The 23,144-nt window shown below is 42.2% G+C and overlaps 1 protein-coding gene across 1 annotated transcript in view; it reads right to left on the bottom strand.

Annotated features, from left to right (window-relative positions):
- Positions 1-3,689: 3,689 nt before the first annotated feature.
- The window catches only part of LOC311529618 (plasmanylethanolamine desaturase 1-like), a 32,618-nt gene continuing 13,163 nt past the window's right edge, over positions 3,690-23,144 (bottom strand). Inside the window, exons 3-6 of the mRNA XM_084645705.1 lie at positions 11,433-11,524; positions 10,561-10,705; positions 9,532-9,744; positions 3,690-4,866 (exon numbers count right to left, since the gene is read on the bottom strand). Of these exons, the coding sequence (XP_084501831.1) occupies positions 4,745-4,866; positions 9,532-9,744; positions 10,561-10,705; positions 11,433-11,524 (572 nt within the window). The 3' untranslated portion in view covers positions 3,690-4,744. The remainder of the gene's footprint in view (positions 4,867-9,531; positions 9,745-10,560; positions 10,706-11,432; positions 11,525-23,144) is intronic.

Here is a 23,144-nt window from a genome sequence, read left to right as displayed (position 1 = left end):
CCCCACCCTCAAACCCAGAGCCCCTTCCTGCACCTCAACCCCCTCATCCCGAGCCCCACCCCAGCCCAGAACCCTGACATCCCCTGCCCCCCCAACCCCCTGCCCCAGCCCAGAGCCCCCCCCCGAACCCCTCATCCCCAGCTCTGTTGAGTTGCAGGCATCAACAATTTTCTTTAACTGGGTTGCCAGAAAAAATAAAAATAAAAAAACCTCTGCTCTAGCTCCCTCTCCCCAGCAGTGTCTTCTATGTGCAAGCTGGGCTCTACCGAGTCCAGTGGCCCCTAATGGCAGCTAGCAGCACTGCAGCCCATTTCTGTGGGGGAAAGGAAGTTCTGCAAACCTATTAATTTCTGCAAAATTCTGCATTGTACAGTGGCTCAGAATTCCCCTAGGAGTAACTTATGTAGTGCTTTTCACGCATTTATCCGGAGAAACTGGTAAGCATCCTCATTACCAAAGAGGCACAGAGGTTAATAAACTTGTCCAAGATCACACAGCAATCAGGGGAAGAACAAGGACTACAATAACGAAAAGCTCAGGGCTCGCTGGCCATGCCTCCCACTTTCCTCACACTGCCTCTTCCTCTGCAAGTTGAGTTATCATGGTCCTACAAACATTCAGACATCAGTAACATCCCCCAAACATGCTAGAGTGACACTTATCTGTGAGTTGCATCAACAATTGAACACAATTGTAGCCCACGAATGTACGGTTTAGGAGTATGTCAACATGTGCTGCCTGGATGCTACAGCCAGAGCCTAACTTTGTCCCTCTGTTTTTTATATTCTAAGCAGAAGGAAAGTGGAGGATAGGTAGTAACAGTGGACAGTGCTGCTCTTCTCTGAAAGACACACTGATGGTCTTTAAGTGGAATGTAAGTTGCTGAAATATGATTGGGAGCAGGTGGCAAGAGATGATGCTGCAGACAATACCAGCAACTTCTGCTTGTTTATATAAGTCAGCCCAAATGCTCTTTTCATACATTTTCAATGTCCATTCTCAATAAAGGAGATTTCTGTTAGAGGCATCTGCCTCAAAAGAGGTTTATTATTTAAGAGGGAAGAAGTGTTATGCAATGGATAGCCTGGGAGTCAGGTTCCTGGGGTCTATAGCCACAAGTTAGTGACCCTGGAAAAGTAAGCTAAACCAAGCACATAAGATCTGTAAAAAGAATATAAACTCATGAGCCACACGGTAGAGGAAGGCATGAGTCATGATGTTTGTAAAGTTGAGAAATCCCGAAGAAAGATGCTATCAACATGCAAAGTATCACACAGTAACTGGCTTCTATTCAGGAAGCAACGTTTGTATTTACATACCCAAGGTGTATATATTTAAACTCCAGAAAACTTCACAGCATACTTTACCTGTAACACAAGGACTGTTTCAATTCCACTCCAATGTAAGTGTTCCTGTTTCAGTAGAACAGATGGAAGGAACTGATTTCCTGAAGGGTATTGCCCCTGGTACTATTAGAGTCAATAAAGTTAGAGGCAGCAACCCAACCATAACAAACACACTGATGGTTAAAACTATTGTAGAGAAATCATCCCTCTAGGCTCCTGGCATAACTTAAGACAGCACTGGGGGGCTGCTAAATTATGGCAGCCTCCCTTGGCTGACCAGCATCTCCCAGTGCTGTGCTTAAGCCAGGCTTCAACAGGCCTCTCCCATCCCCTTCTCGATCCTTGCTCCAGAACACCCTACACAGAGTGTGCTCATAATGCTGCCTTCCACAGTGCCTGTACTGGGGGAACCTCCCCCAGTCTGGATGCTGGTCTTTTAGGGCCTTTTTACACTGTTCTGGCCCTTCTATCAGGAGTAAAGGAGCCAAAGTGTGGGGGTGTTCTCACCCAAGTCTTTTTAAATAAGACCCACACTTTTGCATGGTTACACTGACTGAAGAATTTGGAGCAAGCAGATAATTGCATTTTATGGAGGCGGAGGGGGAAAGACAGGTTTTCTTTAGCTTGTTAGAATACAGGACCTGAAAAGCTTAAAAACAAGGCACCGACTGCAACACGAATCTCTAGGACCACATTTTCAGAGCTCAGCACCTCTCATTGAGAACAGAAGGGAACTGCCATATCCTGAGCCATTTTGAAAAGCATAGGTCATGATATTCAAAAATTTAGACTCAAAATCAAAACATGGCCAGAATTCTCAGACCAAGGCTATGCATACACCACGATTTACACATGACCTAGTACTTAACCTTGAAAATGTACCTTCCTATTAAAGTGACAAACTTTAAAGCCAATGCAACTTATTTACCACCCCAAAATTAAGTGTACCAATTTTACATTGAGGTACAGAGAGTTTACAACTGGGAAAGAAAAGAATCAAAACACTCAATCTATTTCACAGCAGTTCATTTGTTGAATGAAAGCAGTGGGTCTCAAACTTTTTTTTTACTGGAGACCCCTTTCACACAGCAAGCCTTTGAGTGCAACTCCCCCTAATAAATTAAACACACTTTTAAAAATATCTACCACCATTATAAATGCCGGAGGCAAGTGGGGTTTGGGGTGCAGGTTGACAACTTGCAACCTCCCCTATGTAATAACCTCATGACCCCCTGAGGGGCCCCAACCCCCAATTTGAGAACCCCTGGAAGAAAGGGAAAAAATAGCTACTATGCTAATCTGCTTCACTTGAGTGAGGGACTGCTAGGAACAGAAACGTAGCAATTTAAGGGCATTTCTCTCAAGCATTCAGCCCAGGGGTAGGGGTCCTCCCTATGTCGGGGTGGGCAAGCTACGGCCCAGGGGTTGCATCCAGCCCTCCAGATGTTTTAATCCGGCCCTTGAGCTCCCGCTGGAGCGTAGGGTCTGGGGCTTGCCCCGCTCCAGCTAGGGAGCAGGATCATGGGCTTGCCCCACTCCGTGCAGCTCCTGGAAACAGTGGCATATCCCCCCGTCTGACTTCTGTGTGTAGTGGCAACCAGGGGGCTCCACACGCTGTCCCCACTCCAAATGCTGTCCCCGCAGCTTCCATTGGCCAGGAACTGTGGCCAATGGGAGCTGCAGGGGTGATGCATGCAGACGGGGCAGTGCACAGAGCTGCCTGGCCACTCCTCCAAATAGGAGCCAGAGGGGGGACATGCCACTGCTTCTAGGAGCTGCTTGAGGTAAGCGCATCCCAGAGCCTGCACCCCTGACTCCCCTCCCATGCCCCAACCCCCTGCTCCAGCCCTGATCCCCCTACCACCTTCCAAACCCCTCGGTCCCAGCCTGGAACACCCTACTACACTCCCAATCCCTCATCCCCAACCCCACCCAAGAGCCCTCACCCCCTCCCACACCCCAACCCTCAATTACATAAGCCCGCCATACAATTTCCATACCCAGATGTGGCCCTCAGGCCAAAAAGTTTGCTCACCCCTGCCCTACGTAGAGCTCACTGTAGGTTCTGTAGGGTGGTAGAAACTGGAATAGTCCTTTGTTATAGTGCCAGATGCTTATATACTGAAAGAGTAAAATACACTGCTATAGTATAAGCAAAGGAAAGGCCAGGTTTACAATCACCACCACCACCCCCCCGGCTGCTGAGGGACTCATGCATTAATCCTGTGAATGCTAGATATTTCAGACTAAGTGTTGAGGACGAAGTGTGATTTTATACCATCAAATAAATGAACTGAAACAAGACTTAACAAATGTGATTAGTATTATCCAACTGCTGTTATAAATTATATACATTTAGAACATCACGTTAAAATATTCTTCCATGTTACACCAGAATAGATTAAGGCTTTATATTATTTACAGAAACCAACAAGCACCTTAAAAAAACACCATTAACATTTCCGTGCTAAAGACACAAAATCTGATGTCTTTTGCTCTCAAAAGACAACAATTTGCAGATGTGCTCAATGCTACACCTACTTTAAACATTGATTATTGGAACAGGAAACACATACCAGCAAGATCCCATCAGTGAGCACTCTGAATCAATTAATGCAAGCATGTGGGGTACACATATACAACGTGCCCTCCAGATACTCAGACATTTATTCATGTAAAATTGAATGCTTATACATAAATGGTTGGTTCAAATTCCTCATAAAAATTTGAACAGATTTATTTTAAGGGAAACTGAAAACACTTAAGAATTCTTTGCCCATTGATCAAGTCAAGATTTCAAAGTCTGCTCCACACCACGTTAACAAGACTTAACACAATAGCAAAGATGGAATTGACAGATTTATCAACCACTAAACGCACAAACTGTGACAATTTTATTGGCTTCCATCACTCTGACATGCTGTTTTCATGCAGCATATCTGGATGGGATTTCTTGAAATGCCGTGACACGTTATCTTCACGATTCTCCATATTGGTCTTAGACAACAAGCTACTTTTAAAAGTTAAATAATGTTGATACAACACATGTTTACTGTGCCACCAATGTATTAGAAGTGATGGTGCATCGTCTTCCTCTCTGGCTCACCTGACGGTTTTTATGAGACTCAGTGATGAAATATTTTCTAAGACATCAGCAGACATGGCTAAAGAAAGGTGCTCAGTACAAACGGAAAAGTAACCATTCGCATTTCAAGTATTGTTTGAAGAAGAATGAGTTTTTAATTGCAGTCGATGTTAGCACTTTTTAGCTTGTGCTTTAGTCTGTTATTTCTTTGCAAGTCTTGCATTTGGCTGATGGCTTTTTTTTTTTTTTTTTTTTTTTTTTTTTTTTAAAGGTTGGCAACAAAGATAAGAACTGTAGAAGGCTGGTAAGAGTTTTATTTAACTTTCTGGGCCCACTTCATGTCATCTGCTCTAGGCTTTTGCCCAGTCACTCCTTGGATAATATTCTCCAAGCATCTCCAAAATCCAATCTTCTCTAATGGATAGTTCAGCCAACCTGAAAGACCCCAGGGGGGAGGGGTGGGGGGAAAAAAAAAAGTATCGAGCATTAGCTTAAACCATAGCAGTAGAAATGCAAGTTTGCATTGCTTTTCTTCCCTACTTAAAAGTGTTATTCACTTTAAATATCAAACAAAAGTGTGTTATAGAAAAGTTCAGCGGTAGCGTGTTATGGGCAAACAGTGAAGAATGGCCACTACACAAAGCTAAAGGAGACCCTATTAGGGCAAAAGAGAGAAAAAACACTTTGAATTTAGATATTTCTGTTTTAAAATGCCTAGCTAGTTATATAGATTACAAATGGCCCTTCATTCAGACCCATCAGTTTCACTTTTTGTTCAGATGGTTTCCCTTTCTGGTTCCTGCGCACTAGCACAGGGTTGCAATGCCTCATTTGCAAGCTGTGCAAGAGAATATTCAAATCAAACAAGATAACTGGTCACTGACATTTAGACAGATTTATTAACTCATCAGATTTTGTAAGATCCAGTATATGTTGCCCCAGCCATAGCTAAATAGGCTTTATATTAATTCCTAGTTTTCAGTGGCACAGCCAGGGGAGGGGTAGGGAAAACTGCATGCTTAACTAGGGCAGCTCCAGCTTTTAAAACACATTAACTCATATCTGTCTAAACATGGTAACTCAGAAAATAAATTCTAATCACACTGTACACTATGTCCTATTATCTGTGCTTTTGTCACCTTGTTATTGGATACTGTTGTGTGTTCTAGATGGGATACATGTTGACATTATTTGGAAACTGAAGCTAACAGCATGGGACCACTGTGTTTACTAAGAAAAGCATCACAAAGGGAGCACCTAACTCCAGTGTTCCAGTATCTGAAGTAGCCATCAAAAAGTTTCCAGGCAATGGTCAAAGTGTTGGTATTAGTCTATAGCAGTAAGTAGCGCGGATCTTGGCTATCTCAGACCCTGCCTCTCCTCATGCAATACTGCCACAGATGCAATCAAGAATGTTTGAGCTGTGCTCCTCTTGATTTAAAAGGGAGGGGCTTGTAGCACACCTTTGCTTCCAGATATTTGGTTAGACTATAATGAGTTTCATTTGGGATTATGCTTTTATCACGAGACTTGCTCAATGGTAGATTTGTTAGGCAACCGTATGTCTAATTTTAAAAGGTGTAGAGAAATAGCTTAATCTTAAGAGCCCAGAGTTGCAATAAATTAAGTAATATTAATGTCCTCCGCATACACTCAGGAGATTAGAGCACTTGAAGTATTTCACCTAGAGTAAAGTATTGGGATGCCTTGGATGTGCTTAGTAAAATAACATGCAGTGCTCAGTATAAAGTTTAAATTCTAAAACAGCAGTTCAGACTTTGTTTAGCATGCAACATGCAAGACTCAAGAGCACTTGGTATGTCACCTTCATAATCTTAATCAGGATAGTTACAATTCTTTCCTGATACTGTACTTTAAACCAACCCACATACTACCAATTGAGAACAGCTCTGAAAACCTTAAATCCATCTTTTCCTGCACAGAGGTATTTAGGTTAGTCACGCCAGTGAATCCATGCTTCTGAAAACTGGCTCAAGTACATAATATTGCACCCACCAGACGGAATACTCACTCTCAAATTTTCTTCCCCCAGGAGTTGATGAGTGCAGGGAAAGCAGCAGCAGGCAGAGAGGAGGAAACCCAAGAGAAGCACAGGTGCGTGGACATGCAAGGGCTATTGGGACAGACAGAGCAAGCAGGACAGGCTAGTGAGAATGCAAAAAGTGAGCTGGATGGGAGGCAGGATGAGGAGAGGAACTGAGAGGCTTCCAGAGGAGCTGCCCCACAGCCAGCTTTGTCAGGTCAGGGCAAAGCATTCCTATAGATGTGGTACATAAGAGCAAACCGATTCAGGCTGGTGAGATTTTCATGCTGTGTATATGCCCATCACAGGATTCAAACATTAAAGTGGCACCTGTTGATCCCAAAATAAGACAAGGACACTTTCAGGGTCACTTCAGCACGGGGCACTGGTGCACCATCTCCTCCCTACCAAGCAGGTCTCTCGCCCACCAAGTCAGTCTGCAGGCTAATGATCCAGAACCTGTACCCAGCGGTCAGCATTTACTAGGTCTCCTGCTAGCAACCCTCCCTCTCTGTACACCTCATCCCTTCTGGAAGGCAAGTAAAGTCTCATCAGAGCAATGCTGCCAGCACCCTCTGGAAATGGACCCATCCTTCCCAAACTTCTAAATGTGACAGTTGAAGGCTTTGCATGAACAATGTAACAAAACAGAAACAGACAGCATGAATTCACAAGTGGCCTTGTAAATAATATGTAGCTAGTAGATAAAAAATAATAGTAATAGGTGATAAACTTGCAGCTTTGCTTCCTAGCATAAGAACGGCCATACTGGGTCAGACTAAAGGTCCATCTAGCCCAGTATCCTGTCTTCCGACAGTGGCCAATACCAGGTGCTCCAGAGGGAACGAACAGAGCAGGTAATCATCAAGTGATCCATCCCCTGTCACCCATTCCCAGCTTCTGGCAAACGGAAGCTAGGGACACCACCCCTGACCATCCTAGCTAATAGCCATTGATGGACCTATCCTCCATGAATTTATCTATTTCTTTTTTGAGCCCTGTTATAGTCTTGGCCTTCACAACATTCTCTGGCAAGGAGTTCCACAGGTTGACAATGCATGGTGTGAAAAATGCATACTTTATAGTATATGGATAGCTTAAGATCAATACAGGGATTGGTTCACAAAATTAGGAGGTCAATCAAAGCATGTGATACAATGCAGAATGTAATGCACACGTGTTAGTCTGTTTTAGAATAGGTATATAATCTGATTTATAATTATGTACATGGGAGTTGTGGTGCATCTTAGCCCATCCCCCTCACCTAAACCTGATCACCTCAGGTATAACTGTATGAAATGCCAACAAAGAGACCTCAGTGATAAGTCTGGATTCAAACCAATTTTTTGGATTCCAGAGAACTGGATAAAGTGTTCTCTCAGAACTGGATGACATGCTCTGGTAAGCCAAGTGGAAAAAGTCTCGGAAGGAATCCCAATAGTCAGCCTGGAAGCTTTAGCATTAGGAGTTCCATTAAGAGTCTGTGTGCTCAGTTATCTGACACACTCCTGGCAAGATACAAGGGCAGACACTTATGTACATGGGGTCAGCTCTGAAGCAGTGTACGCTCTCAGGATTTGAAGTCTTGCCCAATGACACTAACAAGCAAGGCTGCTTTTAAAGTGCAGTTCATGCCTCAGTGTCTATTAGCACTTCACACACACAGCTTTACATCGCAAAGGCTGGGGGTTTCCCCATTATTCTGAACTAAGACCACTGTGGTTAGGGATCCAAAAGCCCTTGCATACCTACACTTTATTCAGTGAAGCAATCCATCGTATTACCTTGATGTGAAATCAAAGTGGGCTGGAGAAGAGGGAATGGGATTAATACTTTTTATCATGGTTTTTGTTCATTTAGAGCTTTCCATATGAACAGCTCAAAGTTCTTCACAGAAGCTTGCTGTTGGAGGCACAGTCAGTCAAGTGACTAGCTCAATCCTAACTCCCAATCCTCTGTTCTTGTCACCCTACCATACTGTCTCAGTCGCACTGCATTTCGTTCTGACAATGATTAGGAGCAAACCATTTGCTTTGCTTCACATTTTGATGTTAGGTGAAATCCAGACTTCAGTGTAAGTACGAAAGGCCAGATAGATCAAAAGAAGACTCAGCTAGCAGCATAGTCGTACCTAAAGTACCAGGGAGCGGGCTAAAGAAGCTGAAATAGAAATGAAACAAATGCTAGCATAGGAGATGGTTTTCTGACAGGTGACAGGAACAAGTTATAAAGCTTTACACAGGGCACACAGTACTGCATGACTAATACAAAATCTATAGATCTTTATTTATTTCACAGTCCATTTGTCAGAGCAGGAGATGGAGTCAGGAATCTAGAATTTTATTTCCAGCAGTGCTATCGCTCACTGTGTGACCTTTAGCAAGTTATGAGCACTCTGTGGTTTAGCTTGCCCATCTGCAAAATGGACATAACCAGAATGACTTTAGTTGAGGTGAATATCATGATCCAAGGGAATCAGAAGCCAAAAAAAAAAAAAAAAAAAACCCTTGATAAAGAAGTTACACATGTTCTGAATGCCTTTGTTAGAAGCATTTGGAAATTCTCTCATTATGGCCATGAATTTCAGAAGTCTAAAAACTTGTTTTGGAAACTAACATTCAAGGAGAGAGCCAGTGCAGATTAAGAAAATAAAATCATTCCCTTTGTATGAGAATAGAAGCTTTCACAGAATTCACTGCACTAAATAAAGATGCACCAATTTGCATGCGAGATCAAATTGCTTGACCTTTCCCAAGCCCCAGCATCACTGACCTGAAGTCAACTATAGAAAGTTACTGATTTTCAGCCAATCAGAAGCCTGATTCTTCTTTGTGGGATTGGGATTTTTCTTATTTATGTAACAATACCAAGTGAAGAGCCTCAGTTGAATTGTACAGTAAAAGCTAAACATACTGCAAGTTGTGGCATGTAACATCATCCACATTTTATAGACTGCTAAACAGTAATATATATGCAATCAGACTACATTCTTGCCACATGTATGCTTTCTGGTTCAGTGAAAAAAAGCTCAGTCCAGGAATATATAGTTACTTTACCTGTGGTAATACAAAAATAAGTCTCATGGGGAGACACATGATGGATTCGATGGTGTTTCCGTGGCAGGATAACATGCCAGTCCTGCAGAAAGATGACCCAGCAAGGAAGACCAAAGTACGTATGAGACCATTTGTGAATTTGGTTTGTCAAGGTTACAAAGATAGCTAGGGCAAAGACATAACACTCCCAAGGGCATGTTTGGTACAGTGCTTCTGCAAATAAATAAAACAAACAAATAAATGAAAAAGCATAAAAAAACCAGACTCTCTCTTTCATTTTATTGAAGCAGATTCCTACCAGACAGTTTCTAATCATACCTGCCCTGTTTAGAAGTTGCCCCTCAATTCTGACACTATTCTAGCAGTTGCTGACACTTCAGATGTTAACAAGGCCCATGACCAAATTGCTTCAGCAATAGATTGTGACAGCAGAGCGGCTGAGTCATGAACAACTCATCCCATATGACATTCTGAAATGCCACAAAGTAATAGGGTTGCAAGACTAATATGCACCACACCAAATTAGGCAAAATAAATTCAGTCTAATGGATAGTGGGAACCTGAGCTATGGATTTACTGACTGTTGTACAATTAAATAGGAGAATGTAATGCTGCATTATTAGTCTTTACATTTACTGAACTACTTCTGCAAAATAGAAAATTTCACTGGTTTTTAATCTTAAACTTTCTTCCTTAATTGCCTGAGTTTAAAAGTCCTTTGGGAAAGACTGAGATGCTAGTTCTGCTGCAGAATTTATATTCTAAGGTTTCTTTACTGAACTCTTCAGTAGGACACTTTCCTGGAAATGGGAGATCCTTGGCATGGGAGAGGTTAATCACCCATTATCAAATAGTGGAAATTTTTTTCCCCTCTCCTCCAAACATCTACTTCAAACAAAACTTAGAGCTGTTGACATGCATCACCGATTCAATTTTTAATCCCTTCCCCACACAAGGACAAGCACTTATTCAATTTATCCAGTGATGAAGATTCTAAATCCATATGCATAGTCACTGCTAATAGCTTACCTGGGGAAAGAGAAACAAACTTGTAGGCCATGTTTGCCAATGGCAGTAGTGTCATCATGCAGTTATCTCCATTGGTCTCTATAAAATCATGTCTAGTAATTGCTGTGGGGTCAATGTGATGTTCTCTAAAAGGTCTGATGAAAGCCTGAAAGAACAAAGCCAGAAGTGCCAGGCCATTACTCCTAAGAATGAATGGATCAGAAACAGAATGAAAGCATCAAACCAAAGAGTGATACAAGGGCTTCCATACTACCATGAACCTAGGAATTAAGGTTCAAGCTTTTAGAAGTAGCATTTGAAATAATTCATCCATCTGTTGCTTTACACTTGCAAGTCTTCATACAATGCTTATATTTCAGCCCAGTTTTTGCATTTTTAAGCAATGTATTAATATTGTTAACACATACCTAGCAGTTTTCATCTCAAAGTGCTTTATAAGGGTGGATATACATTATCACAATTTTACAGATGGGGGAGAAGCACAGAAGTTAAATGACTTGTTAAAGGTCACATAGCTAGGCAACAGCAGATCTGGGAACAGAGATACTTATTCTTAGCCTACTGTTACTTCTGCTTGTTAATACTCCCAATCGGAATAGAGCACATTAGAAAGACAGTCACCTCAAACTTCCTGGCTTTTATCAGTCTAGAAGAAGTTTAACACTGTATGTCAGCTCTACCGCCAATATACCAGACCAATTAGCATAGGATAAAGAGAGGGTGAGGAGGACAACAAGTCGGCCAAACCAGGAGGAGAGACAAGACAAGACAGAAAGAGACAAGTTCCTATACAGTGCATAGCACATTTAAGGTGATGGCAGCTTCCCCCAAAGTGATTTTATTTGAAATTTTAAAAATTCAGAGTCTCAAACCTTTCCAACTATGGGCAGCTCCACAGATCCCCAGGTGTCTGCTCCCCAGTGCACTAATCCCGACAGAAAGTCAGCAGTAATAACTCCTGCAACTTTAAGAAAAACAGAGTTAGGAATCCAGAAGTATTGCTTTAATGTCCACATTTTGCCCCGCCCCCCGAGAAAAAAAAAATATCAACACTACTATTTTCTGGACAGATACACACTCCCAAACACAAGAGCGATCTGGCCACTCTGAATGCAGAAAGGTCAACCTTCAATGAAAAGTGGGTGATCATAACAGGGGCCATTAAAAGATTAAGTCTTCTCTTAGCTGACAATAAGATCTTGGATCTGATCTATAATCCTATCATCATCAAATAATAATTTCCATACCAGTAAATCTAGATTTGTCAGAAATTAATTTATAACAATAGTCAAATCAGTGAAACCAATTACTTAAACGTATATTTACACTGAACATGATCCTCCCACAAATGGCTAGATGTATAGCTGGTAGATCTAATTCACACACCTAACATCCAATGTAAAGGGACAGTTTCTTTTTACCTAGTACGTACTCTGTTTAGACCACCCTTGTCCAGATCTGCATAGATATTCATAGTGTTAGTGAGTAGCACTACCCACAACATGGTTGTTATTCCTTTTGCACTCAGCAGAGACTCTCCTACCAGCCGACCCCCGCTACCACCACACACTCTTGGACCTCGCCAATGCTTTCTAAGCATGAACCACAGAGAACTCTCTCAGCTTACTACTAAATAATACCAGCTACCGATGCACACTTTAATACCTGGAAGGGGCTTCCAGACATGGCTCTTTACAGCAAGGCTGTTTACAAAGTAAGGTTGAAAGCCTAGCAGCCAGCTAGGGGGTGGAGCCACCTACAATAATGCAATGAGGAGCATCAGAGTCCATATTGATGATTCCCTGGAGAAAGTCTTCTATACTGAAGAGTTATTAAAGTGGCATGGCAGATGTAAAAGAATGTGTCTAAATCTGTAGACAAACATGGACAGTTTGTGAATAAGAATATTTTTTTTTAAACTGCCAGCCATGTGCACTAAGTATGCAATTTAAAATTTAAGTGTTCTTCTGTTCTTGCAGATAAGTAGATTTATTTAGATTTTGGTTTTATACATACTCTTCACAAAAAGCTCAGGGCAACTTTGGCACATTTAAAGACCAATAAAAACTGATTGAAGCAACAGCACATCTTCCCGTCAGACATCAGTTGTGTGACCAATGCATCTTAAGATGACCCTATCATACTTCCTCACTACATTGAAATTCTACCATCAGCTACCTCAGCTCTTCACCAGACAAGGATTTACAGCATGCCCAGAATGTCACCCATTATGGGCAGATAATTAGCAGGAAAGTCCTTAGAGAGAAAGCTCTGCCAGCAGCCACTTTATAGCGGCAAGATGGGGGGAAAGAGGGCAGTCAAGCTCAAAGGTGTCTGCTGACCACAGCTGTGGGAGCATGGCATAGGGAGAGACACGGTCTCTCAAGCAGGCAAGTCCCAAGGAATTTAGGGCCTTATAGGTCAAAACCTAACACTGTGACCATTACATGGCCAGCAACAGGTACAAAAAAATTATTAGTAATAGATTCTACAGATCCAACTTTACCCTTATTGCTCTGAATGGGGTTTCTGAAGTGTCACCAAGGGCAGGATTTGGTGACAATTTTGTTGATACATAAGCAGGAATAGAATCCAACTCCCTTGTGGAGCTGTGTTGGCTCTGCAGGTATAATAGAATTACAGTCTTTCTGTGCATTTAAAGACTTATCTGCTGAATTCAGCCACAGAGAAGAACTGTATTGAGTAAAAGGTGCATTAGTTTCTCAGTGTATAACTGCACTTAAACTGTCAAAAACAGCAGTACTCTCCTCTCCCTCACCCCCTCCTTCTGCAGCTCTATTTAAAGCCATTCAGTAGACACTGACCTAAATTTCCATGTCTGCGAAATGTAATATGCAAAGAAGATATACCTGGAAACTGATTAGGTGTTTTATCCTGGAGGGAGTTACATGGAAACTTTACACAACTCCTGCCAAGCTAAGCATCACATTGATCTTTCAATCCATTGTCAAAAGGGCACCTTGGGATCAGAGAAGTAAATAAATGAGGGGGGTGTGTGACACATTTCAGTAAAGGGATTGGCTAGCAACCAGTATAAAACCTAATGAAACACACCATTCATATCTGACCCTTGGAATGTATTTTACAAGGCAGGGGCTAGTAATCTAGCAATGTGTGTACTAAAGGCAGGTGCATGCTATATTTGAGGAGCTGGTTAACTGCTCATAGAAAGCCACATAATAGAACTAGCCATATAGCCACGGTCACAGAGTTAGTTACTGGAAATTTTTTTAGTTCTCCATTTTTTACATTCACATTAATGAATTACACAAACAACAGCTGTCAGACATACTCTTGACTTTTTAACTCTAGAAACACCAGCTAGTTTTTAAAAACAAGGTAAGAACAGAATTTTATTTTTGCTGTATATAACTGGACGGAAATACCCAAACTGTCTCACCGATTCTCCCTGGGACCTTGGTCTGCCACTCCAAGAAAGCAGGGGGCTCCTGGATTTCTACTCAGCAGGCAAGCATCTTCTCTTCCAGATGCCTTAGGGTATGTCTACACTGCAATTAGATACCCATGGCAGGCCCAAGCCAGCTGACTTGGGTTCATGAGCTCAGGCCTAATTAACTGTGGGGTTGACATTCTGGCTTAGGCTGCAGCCCGAGCTTGGGGACCCTCCCAACTCGCAGGGTCCTAGAGCCTGGTCTCCAGCCTGAGCCCAGAAGTCTACATTGCAATCAAACAGTCCTGCAGCCCAAGCCAACTGGCATGCGCCAGTAAACGGGTGTCTAGTTGCAGTGTAGACATACCTTTAGACTTCTTCTCCACCTCAGCTCCCCAGTCACAGGAGGTGGTGCTTTTGTCATGTGGGTCTGCTAGGATTTAGGCAGAGACAAGCAGACCCATGTCACTACTTGTGACCCAAACCAGAAATTAATGGTTCCGTTGTTAGTTTGCCTGCCTATGCCATCTCACTGCTGCTCTAAAGAGAGCCTCAAAAACTTCCTTCCAGGATGCATCACTTTAGTAAATTACCTCTGCATTTTTATCTAGAAGTGAGACAGGTTGGATTTCTCCTAGTCATGAGTTGATGTGGACATGCTTTTTACTATGGGGTTATGGAGCCACACATCTTGTTGCAATCAGGATGCTTAGATCAGCTGTCTTGGGCCTGTTAACAAGATTTTGTTTGACATTAGCAGGATTGCCAAAGTGCAGATACTTTTATGAAACAAGATAAGAGTAGTCTATTTTTATTAATACTGCGAAGTACTGCAGGAATTCTCTTCATCTGCATGTGGTACAGAGGTAGTGCAGCTCACCCACTACCCCCCTCAAAGTACATTTTGAGGGTCCCCCTCACTCTCTGCCCTTCCCTTTGTCTTTGTTTAGCTAATCCCAGACATATGTCCCTCTGCCCCGAACAATAATAATGAAACTAACATGCCTTTTCTCTGTCCTTTGTCTTGCCTTGACAATTTAGACTGTAGGCTCTTCAGAGCAAGAACTGTCCACTGCTGTTTTTGTACAGTGCCTGTCACAATGAAGCCCTGATTTGGCTAGTCTTTAGGTACTACCATTAAAAAACCCCCCTGATTAATACATTTTAGAACAAGACACCCCTGTAAGACTGTCTTGTTCTAAGATAGATGGATATATTAGAGATAATGCTAGCCAGTGTGGGACAGCACTCAGCCTTTGGGATCACCCCACATCATGAATCTGAAAGAATGTGGGGCTTCTACTTAAAGGGGAAAAGGAATAGGTGGGGTTTATTTTAAAAACCTGGGCTATGGCTACACTAGAGAGCTTACAGCTGCACCGCTATAAGCTCTTTGTGTAGCTGCTCTAAGCTGACAGGAGCGAGCTGTCCCGTCGGCTTAATTACTCCAGCCCCCGCGAGCAGCGGTAGCTATGTCGGCAGGAAAAGCTCTCCCACCAACCCAGTGCTGTCCACACCAGCACTTATGTCAGATCAGGGAGGTGGCTAATTCACATCCCTGAGCAACATAACCTAGTCAACTTAATCTAATTTCCCCCTGCTGATACTTACACCTTCTTGTCAACTGTTTGAAATGGGCCACCTTGATTAAAGTGGCCTCATTAGCACTACAAAAATGATTTTTCCTCCCTTGGTATTCACCCCTTCTTGTCAACTGTTGAGAATAGCCCACTTTCACCTTAATTGAATTGGCTTGTGAGCACTGAACCCCCACTTGGTAAAGCAACTCCCATCTTTTCGTGTGCTGTGTATTTATACCTGCCTCTGTATTTTCCACTCCATGTATCTGATGAAGCGGGTTTTAGCCCACGAAAGCTTATGCCCAAATAAATGTGTTAGTCTCTAAGGTGCCACAAGACTCCTCACTGTTTTTGCTGATACAGACTAACATGGCTACCCCTCCGATACCTGTTAATCTGTAGTGTAGCCATAGCCTCAACTACCATGAATATGGAGGTTGTAGTAGCTGTGTACTCAATTCGCTCACCTGACCTCACAGGCTGAAGTATGTTCTGTGAGCATCATGTGGTTTTGAAACTTTGAAGCTAACTGCAAAAAGAAGAGAAGGAAAGCTGAAAAAAGTCTCTGTGGAAGGGTCTGGGAGACTATTTTACACAGCGTTTCAGGAGCAGTCACTATCAAACACCAAGATCAGGGGAAGAGTGAAGAGTTTGCTAAGACGTGTCTTATTCTAAGGCTGTTTGAAATCTCAGCAAGTCCTAGAAGCCACTTTCTAGCAAACAACATTGGTAGGTAGGTTTCCCTTACAACCTAGCCAATTCACAGCTCGGTAATTCTGGCAGAAAGAGAGTATGGTAAGAGGATGTGGGATTATACCTGGCACTGGTGGTGGGGATAATACTTTGCACTTTATAACACTTGGATTCAAGGATCTCAAAGCACCTTACAAACATTAATGAATTTAGCCTCATTTTCCTACGACACAGGCATTCTCCCATTTTAAATGAGGAAAAATGGAGGCACAGACGTTAAGTGACTTGTTTAAAGTCACACAGGAAGCCTATAGCAACACATGGGATAGAACTAAGGTCTCTGGACTCCTAGGCCTGTGTGACTATAAAGAACATCCTTCCTTTCTGACTGAGTGAGATGTAGCAAGGTCTGGAGAGAAAAACATAGCCCAACTGTGAGTGATAACATTAGGGAGGGCCAGTCACATACCCAGTAAAGATGGAAGTCCAGAGTTTGTGATTCAGGGATGCATGAGTCTCATGCTGATCAGAAGCAAGGCCACTGTAGAACAGCAGAGAAAGGGACTTTTGCTGAACTTGATCTTATTCAATCCAATCAATAGGAACTCTGAACAATTCTTTCATGATGGATTAGAAAGAGCTCAGAAAATATCATGCCCAAGAATAATGGACATTACATTCAATGATGGTAGTCAATTTGAAATATATAATAATGTTGTTTTAAAATGTTTTGATTAATGTTTTTTTTAAAAAAATCAGTTCTGAACTTGATATATAGACCAACGTGTTAATAAAAAAAACACGTCATTTCAATAAATGGATTGGGCTACTTTTGGGCTAGAAGCCCAATAAAAATATTTGGCTAGTTTTGGGCTACTTTTTAAGTGACTTTAGACTATTAATGCAGAACATCATTCAGCTGAAAAGAAGAAGTGGAAGCAGAGGCCTGGTACACATGGGGGGGCGGGAGGGGAAGAGTTATTTTAAAAACAGCTGACTGATCATGAAGTGAATAAAAAACCTGACAGGCCTCAACAGAAGGTGAAACCAGAGTTCACAGGCAAAGAATTTATCAGGCATTTTAACTAGAGCAAAGAACAGTAACAGAGGTGCTTTCAATATGCAGAGGCATAACCCTCATATCATTGGCATGCGAGGGAGGAAGTTTTATTAAAGTAAGAGGCTAGGCACTGGTTTTTGCCAGAAAGGTTGTGGCTGGTTTTGCCCTCAGATACATACAGGGTCTTGAGGTACAGAAACAAGAGGCCGCAAGGGACCTTGGCAGAGGCAAAGGTGTGATGGCTAATGGAGAAAGATCTTGAGCAGGTGGTTACTGTTACAAAATGAGCAACATTGTGGAGAACTCAGGAAAGAGTTTCTAGTTATACAGGTGAGATACAGTCAGCGAATGTGACTGACCCTTAAAAGAATTGAGACGTGTTAAGACGACGTGTTGGAACTTTTATACCATGCATCAATACAAGCAGAAGCCTAGGGAATGGCAGCATCTGGGCTGTTTAGCAATAGATGGCAGGCAGGAGTGGGCACGGAAAACCAAAAATTGTCACATTAGAGCAAGTTAAACTCCCAAACTCTACAGGAAGGAGCTAGAGAGCAGTGCACCTCATATGCCTGGGAGTTCCACAGATAAAGTTCTCTTTTTTCTTTTTGGCTTTGTGACAAATCAGACACATTAATGGGGATAACTCCAATGTCATGTTAAATATAACTACCTTCCCTTGGTTGTGATTTGCAAGTGAATTCCACCAACAGAGCAGTCTTATACTGGAATAAGTGAAGTTTCACTCCTACTCAGAGCTCCTACTCAGGAGATTTTTGGGAATAGGTCTGTTGGATTGATGAGTGTCTCATGTACTGAAGTGTTGTATTTTTCCCTAGGCTGTGTGCTTAACCACAATTGCTGTTTAAAGTGAATGACTGAACATTTGCAAGTGGAGGGGGTTAGAAGGGAAAAAACTCAAGCTACATTCCCAAAACAGATAGATGTTTACTGCTAACACATCTTTACTCCTAGAAGCAGCTTGTTTTAGGTATTCCCATAACAGTAACACCTATCTACATTCCATACAAATTTGTCGCTCCCTCACTTTTGTCAAAAATTATTTACATGACAAATAAGGACTAATGACATCGATGTTTTAGAAAACAATTAGCAGTAAAGGGAGGAAACCTGCAACATTTTATGTTTCCTGCAATTAAAAAAAAAATTAAGAGTCACTCATTTTAGCTCTGTCACATATATGGCCATTACAGATAAATACAAAGTAAAGCCGTCAAGTTTGGAGCTATATGCATAGACAAGGAGCTAACCGTATCAGACAGCAGAGTCCCAATGGCTGGTAGAAAGGTGATCCCTAAAGGATTTAGCTAGAAGAAGCTGAAGGTTTTTTCCTTTTGCCACAACATGTGTCACACAGGTTGGCAAGACCCGATCTAAGCTACAGGGAACATCACAAACGAAGGTTAAGCAAGCACAAGACAATGACAAACTTTGTCGCTACTTGTCATGTGCTCATCAGGTGTAGTTGGTGCAGGACAGAGGGTGTGGTGACAAGACAATTTGTGACAGTCTCAAGTCGCAACAGCCTGCTAAACATGTCAACCGTGGCTGCACTGTCCCCAAAACAGTGTACAAAGTTTACTCAAAAGTGGGTATAGTTTAATGATAAAATCTACTTATGTACAGTATTGTCTGAAAATTTAAATAGAAAAACCTGAAACAAACATTGGTCGATGCATTTGACTATTAAGGCACTGAATGACTATTCTGCCAAGTGTAATTACTACTACTATTTTGCCATTCTACAGCACCTCTCGGGCAAAGATCTCAAATCACTTTACAAATTTAAGCCACAAGTATTCCTGTGAGGCAAGAGGAGGAGAGTGAGGAACAGTTGTTAACCACCTCACCCAAGGTCACATGGCAAGTCAGTGGCAACGCCTGAGATGGAACACAGGTCTCCTGGTTTCCTAACCACATGCTGTCTAGTCACTGTATTACACTTCTTTCAGAAACGCTTTATTAGAATACAGCAGTATCTCTTGCCTGGCCTCCCACTATTGTAGCACACATCTGAGCACAATGTAAGAATCCACCAAAAAGCCAGAAACAGCGTGAGGCCTAGAGGAGAAAGACGGCTGAGACTCCTGCACTACTTAACACCTGAAGGTTATATGCTTATGGGAGAAACAAACTAATAGGTTCTTTTGGTTAGACTGCCAAAGTGTGAGGGGAAGAGAGTTAGATGTAAAATAGCAGCAGCAATTCAAAGTAAACATGATAGTTTGTCAGGCTCTCCTCAGACAGCCCATCTGTTAAACTAAGGAAATGGATGACTCAACTGGCCTCTCACAGTTCTCGGAAACCTGTGCTGGGTAGCCTTACACATTGGGAGTCGCATTCAGTTCAGTCAAAAAGATTCAAAAAGTACTAGAGGGATGGAAACATCTTTTGAGATGCTCTCTGTTCCCTTAGAGAGGAACTAACCAACAGAAGTTGGCTACCTTAAAGTTTTATCTCTGAAGGCATTTCTAAATTCCCCAATACACAAGAGTTACATCTAAGAAGGTACCAAAAGGAAGAAGTGCCCAGAAGAATGGAAAACAGCCTGTCAGACACTGTTGCTTGAGTTACAGCCAGAAGCTGCCAGCAAAATCAGCTGGGAAGCCAGACACTAAACACACGGATAGGCCACAGGAATTGGCTCTTAAGCAAACATCTATCAGATAGAAGATTTGAGCAAAACAATCCATCCCCAATTCAGCAAACTAAAGAACAAAGTGTCAACTAAAGAAAAAAAACCCAGCAACAAAACTAGCTGGCTTTGGATGCACCCAGCTAGCTGGACAGCCAGACAGGATTGCAGTGTATAAGACTTTCTTCCTATCACACTAGTCTAGAATTCTGTTTAGAACTGAAAACTGGATGGTTATACAGAGGATATTCACATAGGAACTCTTCTATTCTACTGTCTCTTCAGAAATACAACGGCAGCACGCGGACCCCAGAGGAGGCTGGTACAGTAGAAGATGCTGCAGGAGAACCAAAAGGAAGACTTGGTCTTTTGCTAAAAGACCCTCTCCCTCACAGCAGTTCACCTTCTGGGTGGCTTAGGGAGCAAATCCTCTTGCCAAACACTGACACTCTCTGAAGTCTCTGGTTGCAATCAAGCAGGGTCAATGCAGCCCTTTGCAGTACCACACAGTTTACTCTGGAGGTCCCTTTTGGAGGATAACATAATAATACTCAAATATACCTGCAGATACCTTAAGGATCCTATGGTGCACTTTGTGCAAGGTCCAGGTCTGCCCCTAGTGTGGCTGTTCAACACTCCCTCCAGCAGCACTAGCTAGCACCTCCACCCCAAAGGTGGCAGCATTTCAACAGTGCAGTATGTTTAGGGCTCAAGTTAAAGGGCCCAGTTTTATAAAACAACTTACATTTCTAGAGTACCTTTCACTTTGAAGGATCCCAGAGCAATCAGCTACATACTAACCAGAATCATTGCACCCTTCTGCAATGCAGCCGCAATAGTACTGAATGTGAGATTTTCTAACCAAGACATCTATTCTTTCAGAATAGGCTACGTACATATGTTTACACTGGTGCAATTCCCAGCTTGGGTAGACACACTTGCGTTAGCTCTAATTGAGTTAATGTACTTGGTTCAGCATGGAATTCCATCCATCTACCTCAAAAAGATGAAGGGATAAATTTCCTGTCTACCAAGATTTATATTACGCTCGTCCCTTGGATAGCCAAGCACCTTATATTCTAAAAAAAAATAAAATAAATACATTAATTTCTCTTGATCCTGCCAGACTTTGAACTTGTTCTAGAGTCAACATATTCCATACCTGATGCTTAGGTAACATAACAGTTAAGCAACCTTTTTTAAAGATAAAAATCAACTTTTACAACAAAGCAGCCAATCACTTATTTCTGCACAGAGGAAAAAAAATGGAGAAAAACTATCAATTTGGATTCAGTTTATCTGTCAAGTTGCAGTCGGATGACAATTAATATCCTAATTAATAAACCTCTAAAACACATAAAAGAGAACACCAGATACCACAAGTCAGCCCTAAAGGTACAAAAGATTTTAAGTTTCATCTGCATTTGTTGGGGGGGGGGGGTTGTTTTGTTTTGTTTTTTTGGGGGGGGGGGTTGCTGCTTTATGACATATACTGAAGGCCTGAAAAGCAAAGGAGAAACTACACTTGAAATGTCAAGACTGGCAAGTCTTGTCTTCTCTAGTTTTGCAGTAAGGCATCTTACATGGAGAATGGGTGGGGGGGGGGGGAGGAGGTAGAGAGGGGAGCTACTATCTCACAATGTAGTCCAAGGTCTCACTTTAACTGAGGACTGGTCTACACTACACAGTTAGGTAGACATAATGCAGCTTACATCGATCTAATTATTCAGTTTCTACACTACAGTCTTCCTCCTGCCGACGTAAGTGCCCTGCTACACCAACACAATAACTCCATCTGCATGAGAGGTGCAAGGCTTATGTTGGTGTAGTTAAGGCAATGCAGTGTCTGTGTAGACACTGCGTCCCTTACATTGGCAGTTGACTGTCTTGTCAATTCCATGGCAGGAGCTGTGAAATTGACAAGAAAGCCTGGCAACTAGAGCTCAGCCGCCTCCTCTCCCTGGTTAACTTATTTTTCTAAATTTTTCTAATTTTCATACCCAGAGAGGGCACGTGTATTAAGTATTTGGCAAAGACATCCATGCAAGTATGCAATGGAGTTAAATAAAAGTGTTAAAAACCTCAGAGTTTTAAACAGTCTTACTCAAAACCACTTCCCCTTCAAACGGCTCAGCTTTGTCTCACGATGAGACTTTCCACAGCTCTCCAGTCACTAGAGAGAGATCTACAGCAAACAAGACCTGAACTTCTAACATAAAAGCAAGCAGAAGCCCATACACACAGCCCACCCACCCCTTTTAAAAAAAAAATAATAATACAAGCCTCTCAGGCCATCTTTGCACATCAGGAAAGGCCAATTTTAGGCACATTCCCAATTTCTCCTTTCCTCTCCAGGTCACCTTTGAGCAAACAAATACAGAATCTTTAATTCAGAAATCGTTCTGAAACCAAACAAAGTTCTTGGTCAGCCTCTCTCCCTGCATGAGACTCATATAGCATATGATTTGGCACAGCCCATTACAACATGCCAAATCAGATGATATCTAATAAAAGACTCTGCTCACATGGCCCAGGCAAATGACTGCCTTTGTGACAGCCTGCACACACAGGATCCAGGCCTCTAGAGTTGGAAGTGTTTTTGGAATCACTGAATGTCACTAAATACATTTTAAATACATTCAACAGTAAAAAAAAAAAAAAAAAAAAAAAAAAAAGGATTTTGTCCTATCCTGTAAGGCACTGACAGAAAGGGAGTGTAATGTGGCCATTTAAAGTGTGTCTGCACTGCAGCTGGAAGCATGCCTCCCAGCCTGGGTAGACAGACACTAGCTAGCTGCACATGAGCTAGAGTGCCAAAGCATGGATACTGTGTCTCAGGCTACCCACCTGAGCTCAGACCCAGGAGCTGAACAGGCTTGGACTTGGGTGGTCAGCCTAAACCACTGTCAGTGCTGCAACGTCCACACTGCTATTTTTGGCGTGCTGTTTGCATGTCTGTCTTATCTCCAGGCACTCTGAACCTCAAGCTCAAATACACACTTTGCAAAGGAGCCCGAAGAAGGGGCACCAGAAAACTAACAACAAGAAAACTATTAGTTACTACTTCAGAAGCTGTTCTGGATCTAATATTTTAGATAAACAGGTTTTTGCTAGTCTCCCATGTTTTCACCTTCACAGGGAATAACTCCTCCCACTTCTTTTGTTTTTACATTGAAAAAAATT

Source organism: Lepidochelys olivacea (assembly GCF_965140295.1).
Source record: "Lepidochelys olivacea isolate rLepOli2 genome assembly, chromosome: 13".
NCBI lineage: Eukaryota > Metazoa > Chordata > Testudines > Cheloniidae > Lepidochelys > Lepidochelys olivacea.
This window is presented reverse-complemented; position numbering and strand designations above follow the sequence as displayed.